The following is a 23,856-nucleotide window of genomic DNA, read 5'->3' on the forward strand; positions in this document are numbered from 1 at the left end:
AGCCAAATTTGAAGCCTTCTCTCTAGCATAGATATATTATGAAGGCTAATAAATAAGGCTGCAAGGGGTCCGTTACAGATGCTGTTGTATTCTTCCACACCAATTCCAAAATCTCAAGGTTTCTACGAAATCTGAAGGTATATTACACTTCCATTTTCTCCTCTGTCAGCAACAGTGCCAACTTTACTGTACCATAACCTTTTACACTGATGTATGACTACATCTACTTTAACAAAATTAAGGAATGTATGAAAATATAAGTAATGGTGCAGCTGGACCAAAACGCTAGTCAATATCTTAAGCGGGTTTCAGAGATAGGTTTTTGGAAGGGTAGAAGTTGCTGGCATCTGGAAGTAGAAAGATTGGAAGCATTTGCATCAGCTGAGTTGTGACCTTTAAATCAATTACATTTTTATGCATCCCCAATAATTGCCACAGTTCCCTTTAGAACTATATTGTATTAATTGTCAGTGCTGCTTTTGATACAGTGAAGACAGACCATTATTCTTTTAAAAACATGTCAATATGTCAATATCACCTTTCCAAACATTTATCCCTACAAAAAGATATAGGAAATACTATAATATCTGAAGTGAGTTGAGCAGGAATTGTGAGTCCAAAAGGATCCCCAGATTGTGTTAAAAGATCTGTTTGGGATGGTACCCATCCCATCCAAAACCAATGATGGAAGTTTTCCACATTCTGGAAGCCCCAAACCCGCTCAGTTCTTGAGCCAAATTCTATTGTTCCCCATCCAAACTTCCACAGTCTCCAAACACCGAGACAGGACATCAACAGCATTGTTTAATTCACCAGTTGAATTTCATCATCATATTGATGGTACCTCATCTCATGACAGTGGATGACTTCATCATAATTAAACAAATACAATGAGAATGAGAACTTAATCCTGTGGCAGCCTACATAATAGGAGCCAAAGGCAGGACTTCTTATTGGACAGAGAGTTATCTGTCGATGAGAATGCAGTTACAGAAGAAAGCCTTTCTCCTCTCAGATTCCCAGCAATGGACTATAGCTTGCGTGTGTGGAGCCAGATATCACCTGAGACAACCTCTGATCATCATGGCAGATAGGAAATATATATACAGTGGTACTTCACTACTTGGGCTTAAACAGTTCCAAGAGGCACGACAAGTACTAAAAAGGATGAGTAGCAAACAAACCATGAACAACCCTTTTTCAATAGAGGAAGAGGGATACGACACTACCTATCTCCAATTTACAATGCAGTCCTTTTGGCTGTTCCAAGAAGATTCCATAACTCTGATTCAGGTGACCTGAGGTGACAGATAAAACTCCAAGTAACCACAAAAACTCTCAGAGAGTGTTAAGATCAGTTGACTGCAAAGAAAACAAAATCTTTCCATTCTCCCCGCCCATCCTATCATAATCTATCATTCTACCTCCCACCAACTAATTACAACTGTCAATAATTGTTCTTCCATCTCCCACAGCATCCAATACAAGTGATGATGCTTCCAGAATAGTAAGCGAAACATCTTGTTTTTCATCAAAAAATCATTCCCGTTGCCTTTTCAAAATAAAAACCACTTGTGATACATGTGACTTATCACATGTCTTTGTTTTGGCCAGGAAGAACTTCCTATCTGTCACTTTTCCTATGTCAGCGACCTTCCCAGCATGGCTAACTTCCTGTCTGGCCTCTGTGGCTGCCCCCCCCCAACTTCCTTTTTGCAGCGCACTGAGTACCAAGTAAAGATGAATACTGGGACAACATTTTCATGTCAAAATGTGTTGAATACCAAATTCAACGAGTTTTGAAGCAATCGAGTACTGAGGTACCACTGTATCTGTTAATTCAGAAAGTAGAGAGGAAGAAGCTTAGAATTTAAATACATAAGCATATAAATGTCTTTACATTTAGAAAACACTTCATATGATTTTATGAGGCGGGTGTGATGACTCAGCAGTTAAAGAAACTGAGCTTGGCAGCTCGAGACCCGGAGTGTAACGCAATGGTATGAGCTTCCATTACTTGGCCCAGCACTTTACTAGCAATCTGAAAGCATGCAAATATGAGTAGACAAATAGGTACCATTTTGATGGGAAGGTAACAGAGTTCTGTGTGCCTTGATGTATAGTCATGCTGGTCACTTGACCATGGAAATGTCTTTAGACAATGTTGGCTTCCTCGGCTAAGAAATGAAAAAGAGCACCAGCCCTTAGAGTTGGACACAACTGAACCGGGAAAACCTTACCTTTACCTTTAGTTTATGATTTCATGTCTTAGTTAAAGACCTTCGGCTGTCACAGCTACTGTATATATGAAAGTTTTCAACAAAATCAAGGCAAGGAGTTGACAAGGAGTTAAGCAATGAAGTGACGGGAAGTGTGTGATTAACTGCCAAGCTCAGTCAGTAAGCCTGACAAACAAAGCCTTCTGTCTTACGTCTGTCTGTCAGTCTATCTATCTATTTACTTATTTAGTCAATTTGTGTAGCTACCCATCTCAACAAATGACTGAGTGGTGAACAATTTTAAAAGTAAAAAATAAAAACAATTACAGCAACAAGTACCAACATTAAAATTGGTACAGCCAGTTGCTATACTGCTGTTTATTACTTCCACAGTTACTTTCAGCTAGGGAGGAATTCAGGTAGTTCTCGTCTTGCAAAGAGTGCTGGGATTCTGAATAACAGGTAAGTACAGAGACCATGAGGTAGTTTTATTCTAAAGTTGTTGTTACTCTCCTCATATTTTCCATCTAGCTGGATAGTTGTGACTTTCACATTCTCTCTTACAGATTATTTGTATTAAAAGCAGAAATTTGTCTTAAAGAAAAGTATTTACTGTAGAAATTTAAGGAAGCATGCTTGAATTTTCTATCATTTTATCCTCACTTTTCTGTAACATAGCAGACTGAAAGCCTGGCCAAAAGCCAGACAATTTAATATTCTAGACAAAGCTTGAACCCACATTTCCTTGATTCTATTCAGAAATTTAAATCTATTATTTTAGATTTAGGTGCTTTCATTCAGCTGCATTACTTTTCACCATGTATGGTTTTTTCTATTCACATATTATACATTCACATAGGGCCGATCCTACTAATTATTGTTTCATAACTCAACCTCAAACAACCTTGGTCTCAGGTCATAAATAAATGCCCTCAGATTTTAAAGGGCTCTGTAGTTGAGATTTAATACTACCCACATATTATTGGTTCTTGGCTGCTGCAGCTTTAAAATACTATGATCCTTCTTCTCTAATACTTACAGCTTCAATATAACTGTTTCAATTTTGTATTATATCTTAGGGACAACCATTTATGTGGTTTCTATGCAGGACCAGATTTGTTAGCTTTGCAGGGTAATGAGATTTATCATATTGGGGTAAAAAATTTATTCAAGAGGTAGCTTTTGGGCAATCATATTCTGTGCTAAATTACAATGGTGCAATAAATTGCTGAATACACTGCTGCATATGACCTCACCATGAAAAATTTGATGCATTAGAGTAGGAAAGGTTGGAATATATCAACCTTGGTTGACAAGGGACTTTGAATGTTGACCTAATACAGATGACCTTTGTGTGCAATAAAAGTGAGTTTAATCTTCAGGTCAAGGTTGAGGTGAACAACAGGGCAAAAACAAGGAAAGTTTTAGTAGTCTTGGCTGGGGCCTATCTTAATAAGTTAGCAAGCAACAACAAGATGACAAAAAAAATTAATTGTAGTTTCTGAGTAATGTCTGTTACCAGTTGTTATACACTTATGGTAAAATTTATTTACACATAATAGAAAAGCAATAGGCAATTGTGCTCATTGTGTTCATTGTGAAGAAAAGTTGACTATATTTGTAGGCTTTTATGAAATAATTTAAAAAGTGATGAAAAGTATACATCCTGTAATTTGTGGACATGGATTTATGAAGACGTGTTGCTCCAGAGGAATAACATTAATATAATTTTATTGATTTTTAAAAAACTTTCAGAATGAGTAATAGAGCAATGAGATACCTATTTTAGTTACATTTTAAAATATAAAATGGCTGTTTCATCTGAAGTAGAAGCCTTTAAACATTATTTTTAGCAATAGTAACAAAAATATTTCAGTTTCATGAATATAATAAATAGTTATCTAAAGATTTACTTTAGCAAAATATTTGGGTTTTTTTAGTTAAACGTAGTATATGAACATTTCAGTTTTAAAGGACTTTGAGGATCTAATAGAACATTGAGTCCTTTAAATACAGAGCCAAGGTTTGTTTGTTTTTTCACCCTTCATCTTTCCCAGCCATTGAAAAAGTTAGAGATTTTAATGGTAACAACCTCTACTCCTAATAGAGCCTGCAAAATATATTCTCCAAGACTGATCAGCTCTGGAAGCTCTAGAGGTTTGATGACTGGAATGGCAGGAAATCACACTTTCAAGACATAACGAATTGACTGGACCATTCATCATTTGTTAGCATACACTAAAATGCTGAGTTTGTGTGCAGGGGTCTGTGATTTAGTAAAATACTTGGGAGATGAATAGAGCTTACACACAAGGGAAGATATGACTGTCCTTCAGCAGCAGCCTTAGACACAGAATCCTGCTGAGAAGGCCGTCTGACGGCAGCTCATCAGTAACTGGCCTGTCACACTCTCTGATGCCCACCAACTATCCCCAGTATATTAAATGCATTTTTAATATCTGCTTCAGTAGATTTAATGAAGAAAATTTCATTTTCCTACTCTGATCACTGCTTCCTCAATGTTTTAGAAGACTGACTGTAGCATTTCCAAGAAAGAGCTGGCAGAGCTTATTGCAAGTTGAAGTTAAATAAATTCATAAATAAAAACTTGTGCATAGGCTTAACTTGTTAAACAATGACAACTAGAAATAATATGATGTATGCCAAAGTAAAACAAGTTCAGTGTACTAGATACTGCAGAGTCATAATCAGGTGTGAGAGATATGCAGAGAAAAGCAGAGTCATTCTATTCTTGCTATTTCAATTTGCCAAAATACATGAATTCATTACTAAAAAGATATGGATGTTTCAGTTTAAAAAAAGCTTTTTCATTATTTAAATATAAAATAAGATTTTGATTTTCATCAATACTACAGAAATATCAGCAAAATTTTTGGGACCATTAATATGCCTAAATATGCCTATTAATTGACTCCATGGAAATCAGTAGAGTTACTAAATTCTTAAGATAAATACATACAACGAAATAAGAGAACAGTAAGGATTGCATTTAAACAAAAAACATATTATATAAATGAACATCTTTCATAAGAATCTTTTAAAAGTACATTCATACTATATGACAAAACTTTTTAATCATTGTTTGAGAATTGATTCAGAATATTATGGTATTTAGATTTTCTGTCAGAAAAAAAATAGTCTTAAATATACATACCGTTCCCTAATAAGTCACAAACCTGGCTAAACAGACTACAAAAGTAGTAAGTTAATGTATTTTTTTAATTGTATATGGTAATTTTAAAGCTTTTCCTTTTCCTTTTTTTCTTTCAAAGAAGCTCTAATAATTTCTGTGCTTCCAAAACAGCATGCGTTTGCCAAATGGACCTACAAATTTGATTCTTATGTGTGTCAAAACAGTAATACACTAAATGCATATTATTATAAAAATTTAAGACATGGTTATAAAAATACCTCCATTTTTATAATACATGGCAGTATTAAATAATACATTTCCTTGTTAGCATCTGTTTGCTGTCATTGTTGGCAAGGTGTATGATTTATTGCCTAAATTAATGACCATGACTCTCTTGGTCCTGATATATGTCCCCAAGCTTATTACATCACTAAATAAAATGAAAGTTACATATGCTCTCATGTTTGACAGTGATTTTTTTGTAATAGTTTTTTAATCACCTTTTCACTAAATAACATACTCAATTTTAAAGATTTTATTCATTTTGTTTTTTTACGGAACCTATCTATATTGTAACCTGAATCACATGTAATAATAAAATACAATACAAAACCATGATTAAGCATTATATAGGTGTGAACAAAAACTCTATTTCTTGTCATTTTTAAATCAAAACCTGGATTGTTTTGTAGGTTGTTTGTCAAATTAAAGCTTCCTTTAAAGTACAAGTATTTTATTGGCATGTATTAGTAAGCTAGGAATCTGCTAAAATAAAAGAAATCTGCTAAAATAAAAGAATGTTTAACTTGGTGCTTTCACATGAACATTTCCATGCTCATCAGTGTAAGTCATGAGTGCATACCAAACTATTTACCACTCTCTTTTAAACAAGTTGTAAACATGAAGCAAAGTGGAAATGAGACTCTGCATTATTCCCAACTGTTAATTTATTCATCTAAAGCAAAATATAGATTGGGGAAAAAAACTCATAAAATAAGTAATGTTTCTTTTGATAGAGTAAAGAAGCAACTGTTATGAGTAGATGAATGGAGCCTACAAAAATTCACATCCATTGTTCAATCTGTGACAAATGTAACTAAAATTTAACACTAACGGGAATTTCTGTGTGTATGTGTTAAATATAGATGCATTTGTCTTTTGTTAGGTCCCATTTAGTTTTATAGAATGTAGAATGTTTGTTTATGAAATTGCACTTCTAGCTGTCTGATGATCCAGAAGATGGGTCAACAGGAATCAAGTCTATAGTAGGAGATGCTATTTTCAGTATCAAACTACCCTATCACTTAGAAGTTCAGATGCTATTCTACGCACCTTGAACTTGGATCAAAACTTAGCACAGGTTTTTACAATTAGTTTACATGAATACTTTTTTGACAATGTGGTATTACTCATGAATTCTGAATTGCACTTTCAATATCATCAACAGAAGCAAACAATATAATGTATTGTGATAATTTGAATGTGAAACTATTGTAGCTAAACTGCAGTATAAACTCCTGTAATCCTGGAAATTCAGGATTAATATATAATAGAGAGAAATAAAAGAACATTCCAAAGTTATGAATCTGCTCCTTCAAAGAGACTACAGCTTCATCAATAATACCTTATTTATTCATTTCCTAACTCAGAAGTCAACAATGCAGAGTTTTTCCAACTTGGTGAAATACAACTTTTAATCCAGACCATTATATTCATCTAGACAACAGTCCATGATCTATATACTCATGTTTGATTATGACAACAACAAAGTATTATTGATATATAATTCGTCCTCCTATTTTCTTGCATAAAAATGGCAAGCAAAATACATCAATGCAGCATATTACCAGCCAAGATGCCAAGAAAAAATCCCTTTATGGATTCTTTATGGAATCTACACCATAAATAGATCCACAGTATGATTCTCCAACTCACTTGCATCCCATAAAGAGTGTCCATTTAAATATTATGGCTATGCATATCTTTCAAAGTAGATATTTGGCAGTTAACAGTAGAGTATATGCAGCACTTTTTTTTGAAATAGCACTTTTTAGGCCTACATATTTGCTTTATAAGCTGCTTTTGGTTCTCCTAACATATGTGTTCATTCACAATCATTTAAATTCTTGTCAGAGCTCAATAATTTCATTACAGCAACTAAGCAGTTTACATTTCTATCCAATCCCTGTATGCCCTTCTCTATCCAGAACAATTCTCAATAATGTAATGGAAGAAAGAAACTATTTCCTAGTCTTCCTCACTCCTCCACTGCCCCAACAATAAGCTGTTATCTTCGTTTCTTCATATTAGTTTTGAGATGCATACCATTTGTCCTTAAATTGATTTTCACCAATTTTATGGACCAATAATATTCTAGAAATCAAGGGACACTACAAAAATGTTTGGGGATTTTGTATCTCATGATAGTAAGGAAGATAGACTGTTTTTTAAACTCTGACATAAATTCACTATTTGATTGGCTTCTGGCAATCTTTTGCTACCCCAGAGCCTGACACTACAAGGTGGAGTTTACATAAACACTTATGTCCCATCTCTTCCACTGATATTATCTGTTCTATTCCCGGATCAGCTGTTATAACCCTTGTCCCAAAGGTGCTTTTTCAAGAGGCAACTAGACTTTCTGGTTTTTCTTTGAAGACATTTTGCTTTCAAGAAGCTTCTTCAGCTTGTATAACCATGTAAAAGGGCTTCCATGGTATTCAGCTGAAATCTCAATAATACTCTGAAATCTCCCCAAAATATTACTTCTAAAAGTATGTAAATATTGTTAATACTATGTGTAGTACAACCCTCTTCTCAGCTTTCTCCATGCCATGATCTATACAATGTCTTCTTTTGATTGACTGGAAGCCATCTTGGACATTGCATCTTCAGGCCTGTCACATTTAGTCTGTGGGAAACTGGGAGGGGGAATTATATGAAGCTAGGGAGGTATATAGTCATAATAACATTCCTTTCTCCGAGAGTCAAGGACATTTTGCCCCGCCCCTGGATAGGGTGTGACTGGGAGGCATCTCCAGTTAGGACGGTGCTTTGATTGGACCATGTGATGGACATGTGGGTGCTGGGTAGGTGCTTGGATTTCCTATTGGGTGGTGTAAACCTGGAAGCTTTCAGATTTGGGTTTTCCCAGATGTGCCAATATGACATCTCTTATAAAATGGAACTTTGAGGAATTTCAATCCTCGGAGTCTTCTTTCATTGGGGGTGTTACTTGGAACCCTGACAGATTGATTTACTGATTTATAGTTTGATAGTTTATACCAGATTTATGATGGGATTTTTTTGCTGTTTTTGCTATTTTGTAATGTTTTCTTCCTCTACAGCCCTATTCTATGCAGAAGTGATTCTCAGGACTGATTAACCTTTTCTTATGGGAGGGAATAAGATATGATGTGGACTGCAACAGAATAAAGAAATCAAATAAATTAAGTAGAGCTTTCTCCTTACGTAAGACACTGCTGGTTCATACCATATTATATTGTAACAGCCTGATCAAAGCTTGAATTCTGTGCAGTTTCCCAATGAGTAACTTTAATTTAGTAGGATTTGCTTCCAAATAAATATACACAGGATCAGGCTAAAAGCTGAACTTTTTGTTAAAGCTACAGCATTTATTGTTAAGCTCTTTCTGAATAGCATCAGATTAAGAGCTTATTGTTCAGTATGAATTGAATGGTAAATGTAAGGAGTGGGGGGGAACTACCAGACGTGGAGACATTTGTTATGTTTAGTATATGATACAATGGCTGTGTAAACTATAATCCTGTAATTTTGCAAGTTCTATTTTATCCTGTAGCTGTAAAAGATAATCAAAATAAATTATGGATGATAAAAGAAATATTTCTAGGGTTGTATGCATTCTTTTAGGAATTGAGTCTGATCTATAAAATTTTAGTGAGCATATTAAATAATACAATATGATGTGCAACATGTCATGTCTGATAAATTATTTTGTGCGGAACATTTATACTGCTTCCACGAAACAGCTTTGTTTGCTGTTTAATGAGTATAAATTACTCATCTTTGCTCTCCTTCCTAAAAAGAGGGTGATTCCTGTTCCCCCCTTCCCCAATAATGGGCAGAAAGGTATATGTAGGTCATCTCTGAAATACTATGACATTGATTTAAGGTTCCTCAGCTGTGCAGTGTACATAACACATATGTTGGAGAGTCATCTGTCAACCAGACCCCTCCTATGGAGTTAAAGTTCTAAAGGGAAAAGAATTCGACACAGTGCTGTCAGTGTTAAATTTTCACAATGGAAGAGCATGCAAATATTGAGCCTCTTGCTTAGCAGTAGTGCTCTGTCTAATGTCTGTGCTGGTTAGAATAATAAAAAAGTGGGTGCATCTAGGGCTCTTAGATCTGACAAAGGTCATGCTATACTGGGCATTTGAATTGGAAATTGTCTGGACTTAGAATTTATAAAGCTCCCAGTGTTGTCGGGGAAAAATTTCAGCAGGGTTTTTTGTCCCTGGAGAGGCCTCTTAGGTCCTTTTCTGTCCTATGAATGAATTTAGATGTGAGGGCTTCTCTGGCCTTAAAACTGTTAAATTCATTTTGCATACATCCCCAGAGGGAGTGGGGGGGAAACCTGGCAGATGCTTTTGTCTTGGAAGTGTTTAAAAGAAAACTGCAGAACAGGAACAAGAGAGAGAAGGGGCCCTGTGTAGAGTCCCAGAACACTTTGGAAATGGCCAATATGCAGCTTTCATCAGTACTAAGGCGGGGCGCAATATGGTGCCTGTAGCTCACTGGGGAATATGAATGTTGATTAAGCATCCTCCCAGGCTTTGAAATTCTGAAAGCAGTGTCAGAATAATAGATGTTGAGCAAATGTCAAGCATTTGTTAATTTCTCTGTTATTTGGAGTTTATCTAGCATGATCAATCAAATAAACTAGTGCTTCTCTGTTGTGGCATGTGTCATTGATATGGTGATTAGATGGCTAGAGAGAACTTCTGCCTTTGCTTCCTTATCCAGGTAACAGATTATAGACTTATTCATTGTTATTTAGTGAGATAAGGTATGTTTACCAAAATTGTAGAAAGTTGCTTACAATATCATGATGTGGTGATACACACGTTCAAAATTCATTATATATATATATATAGCAATTGTATTTATGTACTAAAAGATCATCATGTCTTGATGAGATATTGGGAATGTGAGAAACTGGAAAACTTTTATCAGAAAAAAAAATACTGTCAGGGAACTATATGTTGTCTTATTTAGCTGGTAGGTAAAATTCTTTACTTTGCTGTTTAGTCAAAACCTTACAATTAATTATAAATTTAACATTAATTATACTTCCTATAAAATACTCTGTTAGAAAAAACTCTGCATATTACTTAGGCTTTTGAATTTGTTTGTCTTTAATCAGATAACAATAACATTTTATTACTCTATATTTTAGAGTATGCATAGAATGAGAAAAAGTTATGCGTCAACCTTGGAATAATTCCCAAGGGCATCTGCAAATAACCCCAATGAAGAAAAATTCAGACAAATGTGCTGCATTGCATAATCCACAATTTATTACTTTCTCCATGTGCCTTTGTTTAGGCTGCTATGGACATTCAAAAAATTTGAATCAGTCATGTTCTGATGGAACAAAATCTGAAATATTTTAAGTCTTATACCACAGAGAAGAATGTGGAAATGAAAAAAAAAACCACCCTTCTTTTAAGACCATCATATTAGATGAGTGACAGCTTTTCCAATTTAGAGAAAAGTTGTCCAAGGAGATGATGCCTCAATTTGTTGTTTAAGTTCCCATAGTAAATAATGAGAACCAAAGTTAAGCATACTTTTTATAGCCAGCTTAAAAAAACTAACATAGCATTGAGCCTAGCAAAGAATCAGTGGCAGTGGATTTATGTCACTATAGAACAATAACAACTGACATGTGACCTCTTTTTAATGCACACAAAGAAGAAAGCATAGATGAGCATAGACTATGCATATAGTAAGACTTACATTATAACTCATGAATTGTAACTTCCATATACCATGAATTTAAAAATAATAATAAGTTTACTGAGTAAAAAGACAACCATATGTGCTAAAACATCTTCCCCATCCACAATCCCATAGAAGATTCCAGCCAATGGCAGCAAGGATAAAAATGATGACTTCTGTTTTACTAGTATACACACTCTACTGATCTTTCTTGAGGAACTATTTTGCACCAGAACACAAATCTATGTGGAATGAATTGCCCTCATATCAACTTCCAACATTCAATAAGTTTTGCAGTTTCATACCACATTTTTTTCTTTGTAAGAAAATGCCAATGTTTCCCATTCAGATTAAGGAGAACACTGAATCAATATTTTTGTACCACAGTAAAGACATTTCTAGGCATTACAAAAAACCTCACCAAGTATGAGTGCTATTTTTACTGCTATATAGTGCCTGCTATATTTGGTACCTAGAATTTTTCCTATAGCCTTCCATATTTGTGTAGAGGCTGTGTTAGGAAGATATTGAGGAAGACACTGTTGACAATTTTCACTATCCAAAATGACAATTTTTCATAAAAAAGGGTAAGAATTACAAATGATAGTAGAAAGCCTATAAGCAGTATTTTAATTCAGTAGCAATATCCCCCTATAATCCACAGAAGTGATACTAAATTTGACACCATGGGTGTGTCTAATTTAATGAAAAGAAGAACTAGGGAGTGATATGATATTAGTGTTCCAATAGTTGAGGGGCTGCCACTAGGAAGAGGAAGTCAATATATTCTCCAAAACACCTGAAGGCAAGACAAGAAGCAATGACTAGAAAGTAATCAGGGAGAGAACCAACCTAGAACTAAGGAAAATTAGAATAATTGGAACAGTGGAACAAGTTATCTCCAGAAGTTGTGGGTGCTCCAACAATGGAGATTGTAAAGAAATTAGAGAACCATTTGTCTGAAATGATATAGGATTCCATTCTTAAGCAGGGGATTGGAGTAAAAGATCACCAATTCTGTTATTTTGTTAGTAGCCTGCAATAAAAATATATCAGAAAATAAATAATTATGTTGTCAATATCTACATGTGTGTGGTCGCCTGGGTGAAAATTTTCGGTTACAATGTGGAATTGGCTAAGTGGGAAAAACTTTGGATACTTAATCAGAAACTAACATTGGCTACGGCATATAAAGAAAATCTTTATAAGATGTTCTACAGATGGCATCTCCCCCCAGCACGGCTTTCCAAAATGTTCAAAAATCTGGCCCCAAACTGTTGGAAGTGTAAAAAAACACCAGGCACTTTCTATCATATGTGGTGGACGTGCAATGAGGCAAAAAAATATTGGAAAATGATTCAATCATGGTTAGAACAAATGGTGGGAGAACAAATTATGTTTAAACCAGAAACTTTTCTCCTAGGCATAATACCGGAGGGGTTTAAGAAAGATACACTTTATCTAATTATACATATACTGACTGCAGCGCGCATAACCTATGCACAGTATTGGAAAAAAGAAAATACACCATCAGAGCTTGATATAATCAGAAAAGTGTTGGCCTGTGCAGAAGCAGATAGGCTCACTCTTGAACTTAAAAATAAAGGGGAATCAGAATATTTTGAAGTATGGAACAGATTTTATGATTGGTATAAGACAAGATGACAAGACTGGAACAAATGTATATATTGTGATTGGACAGAAGGATAGACAATGTATTATATAGATTAATTGTTAATGGTTGAAACTAGCTGTACATAATGTGAATATACGATCACTCCGACTCCGCGGCATTGCATTGTTTTAAATGTAAAAATAATAATAAAATATATATATAAAAAAATCTACATGTGTGGCAACTGATTTTTACTGCCGCACATCATATGACATCCATCGGGAAATAATAGTGCTTTCTTTTAATTTAGCTTTGTCACTTTTGGTAGATGTATGTCATCTACCGGTACGTTTTCTGCTTGTATGCAGCCTTTCATAACATGGAAGGATGAAGTTAAATCCTTTATATTTTAGTTGAATTGCTGTGAGGGCTGAATGCTAGTTTCAGTTGTTTCACATAAAATGAAACACTACACAGGGAGTCCTCACTAAGGGCCACAATTGGGTCTGGAATTTTGATTGTAAGTCATTGGGGTTGTTAAGTGGGTTCAATGTAACCTGATTTAATTTTATAACCATTTTTTACAATGGTCATCAAGTGACCTCATAGTAATTAAGTCATCATTAAGCAAATCCATTCTACTGAATGGGCAATTTTTGCCATAAATGGGGGGGGGGGATCACAAATCACTGTGACATGATTGTGAGATGCTGCAACCAGTCATAAATATGAGCTAGTTGCCAACCATCTGAAATGTAATCAATCACGACCATGACTTTTTTTGAGTCCATCATAACTCTGGCCAGTAAGCTATAGAGATTCTCAGTCATCCAAGCCATGGTTGTCCCAAAGGTGCTTTTTTCAAAAGGCAATTGAACAAGCGCACCTTTGGGATAAGTAGTCATTGCCTATATAAATAATTTGCTTATATCTTCAACTTGCTTATTCTACTTACTATTTTTAGTCTTTAGTTGCATTTAATCTTTTTTTTTTTTGCTTTAAGATGTTGAATTTTTAAAAATACATTAAGTTATAAGAAAAGAAAAGATAATAGTGAAGATTTTGTTGGATAAATTAATCACTCGTTTTTTCAATAACTTGTTAAATTTTTTAAACTAAAATTGATCTAAATCAATCTATCTTCTGTTAGCAATTTTCCTCTGTCTGTTATTTGAAAGTATTGCCCAACCACATTAATTATTATTAAAATTCACCTATCTCAATGAGAAAAGGAAAAGACTTGTATTACCATGAATTTTAAAAAAATGCCATTTCTGTATATTGCACAATTGTTTAAAATTGTATAGCAGTTGTTAGACCAACTTTGGTGTCAAGGTTGAGGTTGATCCTTCTCAAGCAATCAACCTCAACCTTCTCAAGCAATATCTCTCCCCCTCCCGAGGTTTTCCATAAAACTATCCTTGTACCACATAAAGCAAGCATGAGATTGCTGCTCCCATTTTTCTAGTGTTGTTGATCATAAAGTAGCATAAAGTATTAACAAGCTAATTGGTATTGCTCTCTTATAGTGAATAAATTCATTGATCTTAATGTTATTAATCATAATAGAGTTTCATAGCTTAGACTGAAGTCTGTTGGATGCAGCTCTTTAACTGTGCCTACTTAGTTTAGAGATTTGTTATTTGTTTCTGTTTCCTCTGAAAACAGTTCCATCAATGGAAACATAGTATTGAAATTGCAAAGGGCAATGCGAGAGGATGTAATAAGATTGCTTTTCTCTCCAATGTTGAAATAATTTCGGTTGCCCTCGGTGCTATGCAGCTTGACTCGGAAATGTAGAGGTTCTCTGACTCAAGCTGTAGAATTTCTCGGCCCACATTGGGCACATTCAGTGTGATTGACATGACCTATAAATAGGTCCTACTGTATCTTGGGGTAGAACTACTCTATACAACTGAAACTTACAAGATGAGCTATAACTTTGAAGTTTCCTGCCAATTTCTTCTTTTGAATTATTGGACTGAAAGTCAACATTTCAGTTGTGTCTCAGTTTGCAGTTAGAAGGGTATGCTTATGTATGCACATCTGTATGCCTTTTTGTGTTGTGTGTATGCATGTCTATAGAGATAAAGAGCTATGAGAGATAGGAGACATTTGAAATAAATATAGAATTCTGTGGTTGGTTGCCTAGTAGTGATGTAGTATTTCAATAGATCTAAAAGCTGTATAATAGAGTGGACTGATCTATGTTACATAATCCAGTCTTATTTTACTGTAAAATATACATATAGTTACATATAATAAAAAGCAGGCTGCCTGTCAGTCAGGTAAAGTCCTAAATATATCCTCAGATCTTTTGTTATCTCACAATAATATTTTTTAATAACATTTTCTTCTTCAGAAATTACTTTTTATTGCTTTATTTCCTTTTCCTATTTTTATATCCAAAAAAGCAGTCAAAAATCTTTAATAACTTTCACCTTTCAGCAACTGAACGTGGTAGTTGCAGAATTGTTAATCATCTGCATAATGTTTCATTGTGCACTTTTTCCATTTTTATAGTATTTTCCTACTGCTGTTGTCTTTTAAAAACATTAAAGGAGTTCAAACAATTATGTTAAATATAATAACAATGTTGTGCCCCCAATGTTGAGATAAGCTTCTTCCAGTTTAGGCTTGGCATAAACATATCTTTCAGGTCAATGCTGATCATAGAAGATCTGGGTTAGAGTCTCACATTTGCAAGGTGAGAAATCTTACGCTATAACAATGAGGCAATTCTTGATGATTCCTGGCACAGTACCTGATGGGATATCAAGAAATATTCTGGTATTCTATTTAAAGACTGGATTAGCAGATTTTTAATCTGTAATTTCTACAAGTGCAGAGGGGGGAGAGAACTTGAATTCAGCAACTAACATGCAGTTATAAGACAAATATATGTAATCAGCTGAAGGGTAATGAATTGAACTTACTTTATAATTAGCACCAAGTGCTTTGGAGATTGTAATTGTTCCCTTGTGATAGCATCAACCATTCATTTCTATGAGTTCTTATTTTTATGTCATTTGCTTAGAATTAGAGAGCGGTCTTAAAAGGCACTGTTTGGAATTCACATAGATTATGTTGAGCTTCTGAAAGACTCAATCTGTTAAACCTCTGGAGAAATCTCTAAATACTATTTTAACAGAATGATCTGGTCCACAATATAACCAAGCAAGTTTTGTAGGATGCATTTTATACATTTTTCTATCAATTCCTACAATTCTGGCAGAAACATTTTTTAAAGAACAGATTAGAGATACAAACTAATTTATTGCTTTAGAATGTATACCATTTTTGTGATCTTTCCCACATACCAATACAATCAGTAGTAGTTCATATGATGAAATGCTGAGGATACTGCCATCATCTACTGATACTACTTTACATATATTATATACTTTACAATATTTGTAGACCACCCAATTAACAATAATCTAGTAAAATAGAACAACTGGGCAAAATTGCATTATTAGTTCCTAAAATAATTGGTTAATTTCGAGATAAAATTTCTCAAGATTTTGGAATATACTGTATTCTGATTTTGTTACTATGAAAATAAAGATACTAAGAATGTTAATGAAATGATCAATGTATTTAAGATGTTTCCTCTGATCAACATTATTAAACATAAATCTTTGATTAGGTGAGTATGTTGTCATGTGCTATGTGGTTTTTGGATATTTGCATTTTTATTCCACCTTTGATAAAAATAAATGTTAATTATACATTGTATGTTCTTTAATAAAAGTTAATGCATAGAGATGGTCTTTTGTTTCAGTCACATCAAATTTTCTTCAAGATGTGATAAGGTGCATATAGCCCTAGAGTACAATTGAAGACAGTATGACCTGTTTTTGAGGGATGGAAAAATCTTGTCCTGTTTCTAAATGTTTTGGGGAGAGAAATGTTCCGGGGTGGTGGTAGTGATGTTATTTCAGTTTGCTTTATTGCCAGGTATTTGACACTGAGTTTTAAAAGAATAAAGTTTATGGCAGCCTTTGGAAATTACCAACTCCAGGGAATCTCAGTTTCCTGCTGTGAAAGTTTCTATTTTCAAAGCACATCACTTTTAGCAGGAATGTTACCATAGTCCCATATCCTGCTTCTGACAGAGAGCTGGGTTTCACCCCTGAATATGAGACAGCTACTGAAGAGGTTTCCTTGCTGCTAACAAAATGAATTTCAATATGTTGCCAGTGAACAATCAGTCTGTTCCCAACAGCTAATGGAATTTAGCTGCATCGGATATTAATGAAAACAGCCTTGTTTTCTTTTCTAACTTCAGTACATGCTACCAATACCCCAGTTTGTGTGTTATGGAGCTGGAAAGGAATAACCAAAGCAACATGCAACTTCTCTTCCCTTTCCCTACAAACTCTTTTTTTTTTCTTACTCTCTCCTTGACCTAGCAGTAGGAAGCCTTTGTCTGAGGTTTTCATCTGGAACAACTTTTCCACACTTGTTTTCGTGTTCTGTTAGATTACAGGGCAGCAGGCCTACCTTTGAAGCTCCTTTCTCTTTTGTTTCTCTGCTGTGCACTCCAGTAATTAACTTTGTCCTTCTTTTATTTGTTCCAGTCAATCGCAGTCCACTCTGCTGAGCATCTTCTCCCAGGAGTACCAGGTTAGAAGTTTTCTCCTTTGTGAGGGTTGACAGGTGCCTAATTGAATGATGAATGTCCCTTTATTTCTTTGTAATTGAACTGCCAGCTTTCTGATTGGTTTGGAGGATGTTCCCCTTTCCCCATCAAGCACCGCCTGAGTCTCAGTGGATGGCTGCCAAGCCTACCCATCCATCTGTCTAATAACATCTAGCCTTTGCTTATTTGGTGGACCTGTAATAAATTATGCTAAACCATTATTATTCTGACAATAATAATTTCCCTGTGTTGCGTGGTTCTGTGTGCTAAATGTTTGTTGACTTGCACTGTCAGTGCTACTTTCCATGGCTGACAGAGATGATGATAAATGACCATTGCCGGAGTGGCAGAAGGCAAGAGAGGCAGAAAATGGAGTCATTTATCATGAGATGACAGGTGTCAGTCAAGTGGCACGTCTCAATGGAATTACTTTCTGTAGTTTTCAAATAAGTTGTTTTTAAACAATGTTCTTCCTGGTTAAAAATGCCAATTGAATTGTAAACCAGAGTGCACAGGACTTGGATGGAATTGATTTGAAGGGAAATTAATATAAAGGTTGAAAGAGAGAACAAGTTTTTCCTTTGCCCTTTGTAACCCTAAGCAAACTTATTTAGATTCAATTACTATGACCTTACTGCCTTTTACATATATGCTGTATCGCACTACAATCAAAAGATGTTTCATTTAATATATAAATAAAAAATAATTTCTGAAACTACATCTAGGATATCACAGGGGAAATGAAGGTGGGGGGAAGTTTCCAAGGATTTGTTACTGGTCGAATTTCTTACTTGGTTTATTGCAAAGCTTTTTTTTTTACTGTTTCAGAAATTAATCAAAAGAACGCATGCAAAACATCATACTCCAGAGGCAACTGACGCTTATTATCAAAGGTATGAACTATTCGGAGCATTGGATGACACATATTCATATGTGATTCAGGTTATGGTGTTCACTTTTAAGGAGATATATGCTAACAGTCCTGCTTTCTGATTGGTTAGAGTTGTAATTCCACCCTTGAATTTTCTAAAAATAAATGGCAACTAACCCCTGAGAAGGTCTGTCTGATCATAATCCAATCACTCTGGGCATTGTACATTTTTCATTTAGTACATACAGATGATCTTAGTCTCACCTTCTTTATTGAGGATTTTGGTTTTAATTTCTTGCATACTTTTTAATTTCATATTCTAAGGTGTTTTTGAGAATTTACCTACTAGTTTTAATATGCTAAATGATACTAATGTTGCTGAAATATCAACCATGTTGACTGAGAAAAAAGTCTAGAATCTTAGCCAGTTAAAAGTGGCATAGAAATTGAGAAATGTTACTACTTGCTTCATAAACAGAGTTATCATAAAGCCTTTTAAAATAGCCGTAAACCTTTACTATATCAGTTCATAAAACTGTTTCTGATTATGTGCACCTGCAGTTAATAAAATGTAATTGAAATTAGTTATAGGTTATTAGTATTTCTATTGACATAGACATCTCCACAACATAATTACATTGTAAGGCTATCTGGATTGGATATTCAATTGAAATGTTACTGTTTAGATTGAATAAAAATGAATAATGTTTTTGGCATGTAAGATTGTACCTTGATATCTGAGATATATATTTTATTAGTTTCCTTTTAATTAAAAAGCGTATATATACATATACATACATATACATATATAATTTTATATCACATTTTCTCCTAAAGGAGTACTATATTATTTTTGTTGAAACCATTTTAGCACATGAACTTCATGCATTTGTTTATTGCTAGATTAAGAGAACTATATTGAGCTATCTGAACTGTATTGTAAGCATTGAGTAGAAATTTTCTCTTAGAATTGTGTGTTAAATGTATGTGTGTGTATATAATAAATATTGGGACAATACAAAATCATGATGCACTTTCATTGTATAGTATGTTATATACATTGCTGCTTGTAAGTAATATTAAAAGTACTTAATCTATTACTTTGGTTGAAAGAAAAATAACTAAAAGCAACCAGGTTACTTTAATAATTAAATAAAGCTAAATATATAAATAAAATGCACTTGGTGGGCATAAATTAGAAATTATGTCCATAGTGATTCAGAAGCATGAAAGACTAATGAACATTAAGGAACTGTGTGATCAATAGCATTAAATCCATAGATTTTAGTTAGAATTTAATGTTCCTGGTCTTGATATACAGTTTATAATATTAAACTAGATTTATAGTGTAACAATATACATGTCTGTTCGGAAATAAATGAGTTGAATAGAGTTTATTCACAGCTAGACAGCTATGAAATTGCAATCTCTAGAAGACTGTTCCGCTTATGATATTATTTTAGATTAAGACCTTTTTATTTTGTTACCTAGCATATGGACATAGGCACTTGGCAGACATCAAAGAGTTCAAAAAGTTGCCTGTTTGTTTCATAGAATCATAGAGTTTGACAGGACATTAGCACCTTTCAAGTCTAAGCCTCTGCCCATAGTAGAAACCCTCAGACCATCTCAGACAGATGACTGATAAACTTTGCTTAAAAACCTCTGGTGATAAAGCAGGCTGTTTAACTAATTAAAATGAGGATTTCCCTCCTTATTTCAGGTGAAGATCACTTACTTTAAAAATTCTTTTCTCTATTTTTGTGCTGCTCTCATTGCACTATGGAGAAAGCTATACACTTTTCTCTGTGACAATTCTTCACATGGTATGCCAAGTGTGATCTTCCCAGTGCAGCATAGAATGGAATGATCACTTCCCATGATCTTGCCATTTGTATCTCAGTTGATGCAGTCCAAGGTTGCATTGACTGTTTTGGTAGCTGCAGCACACTGGTTTTCATGCTTAATCCATACTTTGCCAATATATTTGGATTCTTCTCCAAAGTATTACTTCTAAGCCAGGAATCATTTGTTTTGTAATCCATGCATCTGCTTTTTTCCTACCTAGAGGAGAACATTACTTTGGTCCTCAGAGGGCAGTGTTTTGATGGAAAGTGCCCAGGGTTGAAGTCTATCAAGATTTTTTTTTAAATCTTGAACTTTTCTGAAGTGTTAGCAATCCCCCATCTTTGTGCCATCTTCAAATTTGATGAGTATCCCTTCTGCTTCTTCATCTAAATGATTTATAAAAATGTTGAAAATCATTTCCAATATTTATAATGTGCCCATTATTCTGTGTCTGTAGCAAACCATACCCATGCAAACCAGACATAAACAAAATCATGAATTAAAATGAACAATTGCTTCGTTTATAAAAATAATTAAAATTATGGTTAGAAAGGTATGGTTAGGCTTTAGATACTAAATTCCAAAACTAAGATGAAACAGCAAATCTTATAACAGAATAACATAGTTGGGAAGGACCTTGAAAGTCCTTTAAACCAACCCTGCTCAAGCAGGAAACCTATATCATTTCAAACAAATGGTTCTCCAATCTCCTTTAAAAACTTCTAGTGTCGTAGCACCACAACTCTGAAGACAAGTGATTTCACTGAATAATTGTTCTGTGAGGAAATTTCTCCTGATTTCTAGGTTGGTTCCCACCTTGATTAATTTTATCCATTGCTTCTTGTCTTATCTTCGGGTGCTTTGAATAATAGGTTGACTCCCTCTTCTTTGTGGCAGCCCCTTAGGTACTGGAACAATCCCCTCATGTCACCCCTATCATTTCTTTCCATTAAACTATACATCATTTTCTGGCTCCAAAACACAGGTTTCAAGTTGCATTGATAGGTTGCATTGACACAAGCCTAACCTCCATAGGAAGAATCTTCCAGAATCAAGAAATCGCAGCAAAGAAGAACCATCTCTTGAATCCCCCATAATGGCTCTCTCAACCAAGGAAAAATTAGAAGGGATCCTGAAGCAGGTGATAGCACATTAGCTGTATACTGTATATTAGGAGGCCACTCCCTAATATATATGAAGTCCTTACATCAGTGCTTTGAGTAAAACCTTTGTCTTTTCTACCGTAAAAAATTACATCATGAAAATTTAAAGGTGTAATGGAATCAATTTCGAATGTGAGATTTTCAAACTTGCATTTGCTTGCTATTATTGCTTGTTAATATAGATTATCCTCCTTTTTTCACTGTGGACTCTGAACTCATCAGTATTAGCTTCTTCTGTTATGCAGATAAATCAATTCCCACACATTAATTTAAAGATAAAATTTATGTAGGACTTTTAACTTGGATAAAATCCATAATGTACATTGAATTATGGCATAATTTAGGAGACATTGGCAAAGTCTGATTGTCAACTTCCAAACAGAAATACTAAGAAGAAGGATATGCTTAATGCAGAAATGTGTTTAAGACAAAGTGTGGCTGCCTAATTATAATTCTTCTCATTATTATGAAAAATTAATATTTCTACTGCATCATTTTTCAGTGGCCTTGTACCTATAAATTATCAATTTCTTGGTAATTTTTTGTAGTTTCTATATCGGGATTATCATGAGTTCTTTAGTCAAATATTTATGCCATGGTCCTATACACAATAATAATTGCCCGTTTAATATGAATACCATTATTCTGTTAAGTGTCTATTAAAATATATCTATAGTAAGGTAGTAAAAATTAACTTGGTGTTGGCTTGATTTTTAATGACAGCTTGGACACATCATGAACTTTTCTTGGCAGGATTTCAGAAATAGTTTGCCATGCCCTTCTTCCACATATTTTACCCACTTCCCAATCTAGCCTGCACTCTGGTGATCTTCCATCTAAATACTAACCAAGTGTCATCCCTTTTGTTCTACTTTTATTCCAAGCCCAGAGACAAGTCCAAGGAGTTACTAAAAATGCTAGAGATACTTGCTTCCTTAAAGAAGGAGATTACAAAACGATACAATTATCTAATCTTGCTGAAGTTAGGAAAATATGTATGTAAATAAATGCTATTTATTTTTAAATTACTTACTAATTTATATGCTGCTAATAGTTGCTAATAAGGCAACTGTAATTATGTTAATACATAAAGTACTCTATAAACCAACAAACCATTTTAAATTGTTCTCCAGTTTGATAAACTTGAATCCTCTGTCAGTAGTCTGTATAAAAGTAGGTACCATTTTTTTCTTAATGTGGGGTCATCTTCATTTATTTATCAGTTATATATATTTCCAAGAGCTACCAGTAGCATTTTAGGAGAGAAATAATAAAATCTTCCTTCTTTAATTAATGATGTAAATTCCAAAGGCAAGTTGCTTAGTGTTTCAAACGTGCACTGTAGGCAATCAGGGTTTGATAAGATTCATGAAGTGAGAATTACAGGTCAGGAAGTTCATAGCCATGGAAATATCTTCGGTCCCTTGTGACTATAATAAAGCTATTGCAAACACTGAAATAATTAGATGATAAACACCCATTTGTCTTATATGATTTCTTAGTGATTTCAGCCAAACTCAGTTTTAGAGTTTTGCAAAGCACTTAAAAGGAGAGATCCAGAAATATCTAGCTTCTTACTATTACCATTAGGGAATAAAGAGTACATTTAGTTACTCCTGCAGCATATACATGCCTTTAGTTGTTTGAATTTTGTTTTTCCATTTCCATCCTGTTTTTCACTTGAAAAAGCTTACAGCATGACTAATAATTGTCTGAGCTTTCTATTATTGTAATACCAATAATTAGAAAGTGCTAAAGAGAGAAAGAACTTTGGTAAAACTTCCTTTTAAAAAAATAACAAGTAGTCTTTCTTGTTTACCTTGTTGCAGTTGCTGTTAGAAAACACTGAGGAATGCATGATTGTCATATTACAGATTTCTGATTCTCTGCTAAGCCTACCCCCTCACTATTTGCTTGCAAGAAAGCAGAGGATAGGTATCATCAGCCTGAGCATAGGTAGCTCAGTTAACTTGGTCCAATATTGTTTAGGCTGCACTGGAAGTTTGGTTTTCCTTTAATTTCCATGACAATTATCAGCACATATTGGCAATGATTTTCTTAACTGTACTGTATATAAATCTGTGAACACTGCTTTGTTTTCATATGGCTACCAATTCAGCATAACCAATGACTTTGTGGTTGAATCAGTTATTTACTGTTACTAATAAACTAATCAAATTAGGTAGGTATGGAAATTGTTCAGATCCTCAGTCCCTGGGTATTAATGCATCAGATAGAGCATACTATTGGTGGCACTTCCAAAGCGAAGTAGTAGGTTATATCATCTTTTCTATCTTTCTGTCTCTCCTTCTCCACTACTAATTGGCTGGGAAGCATATACAAGATAGTCCTCATT

The 23,856-nt window shown here is 34.3% G+C and overlaps 1 protein-coding gene across 2 annotated transcripts in view; it reads left to right on the forward strand.

Moving 5' to 3' along the window:
• The window catches only part of CDIN1 (CDAN1 interacting nuclease 1), a 150,367-nt gene that overhangs the window by 11,222 nt on the left and 115,289 nt on the right, over positions 1 to 23,856 (forward strand). For both annotated transcript variants that reach the window (XM_081955775.1, XM_081955776.1), the window contains exons 2-3: positions 17,557 to 17,602; positions 18,447 to 18,511. In XM_081955775.1, coding sequence (XP_081811901.1) covers positions 17,557 to 17,602; positions 18,447 to 18,511 — 111 coding nt within the window. The remainder of the gene's footprint in view (positions 1 to 17,556; positions 17,603 to 18,446; positions 18,512 to 23,856) is intronic.

The sequence above is a fragment of the Natrix helvetica genome (assembly GCF_964273705.1).
Source record: "Natrix helvetica genome assembly, chromosome: 1".
Classification (NCBI taxonomy): Eukaryota; Metazoa; Chordata; class Lepidosauria; order Squamata; family Natricidae; genus Natrix; species Natrix helvetica.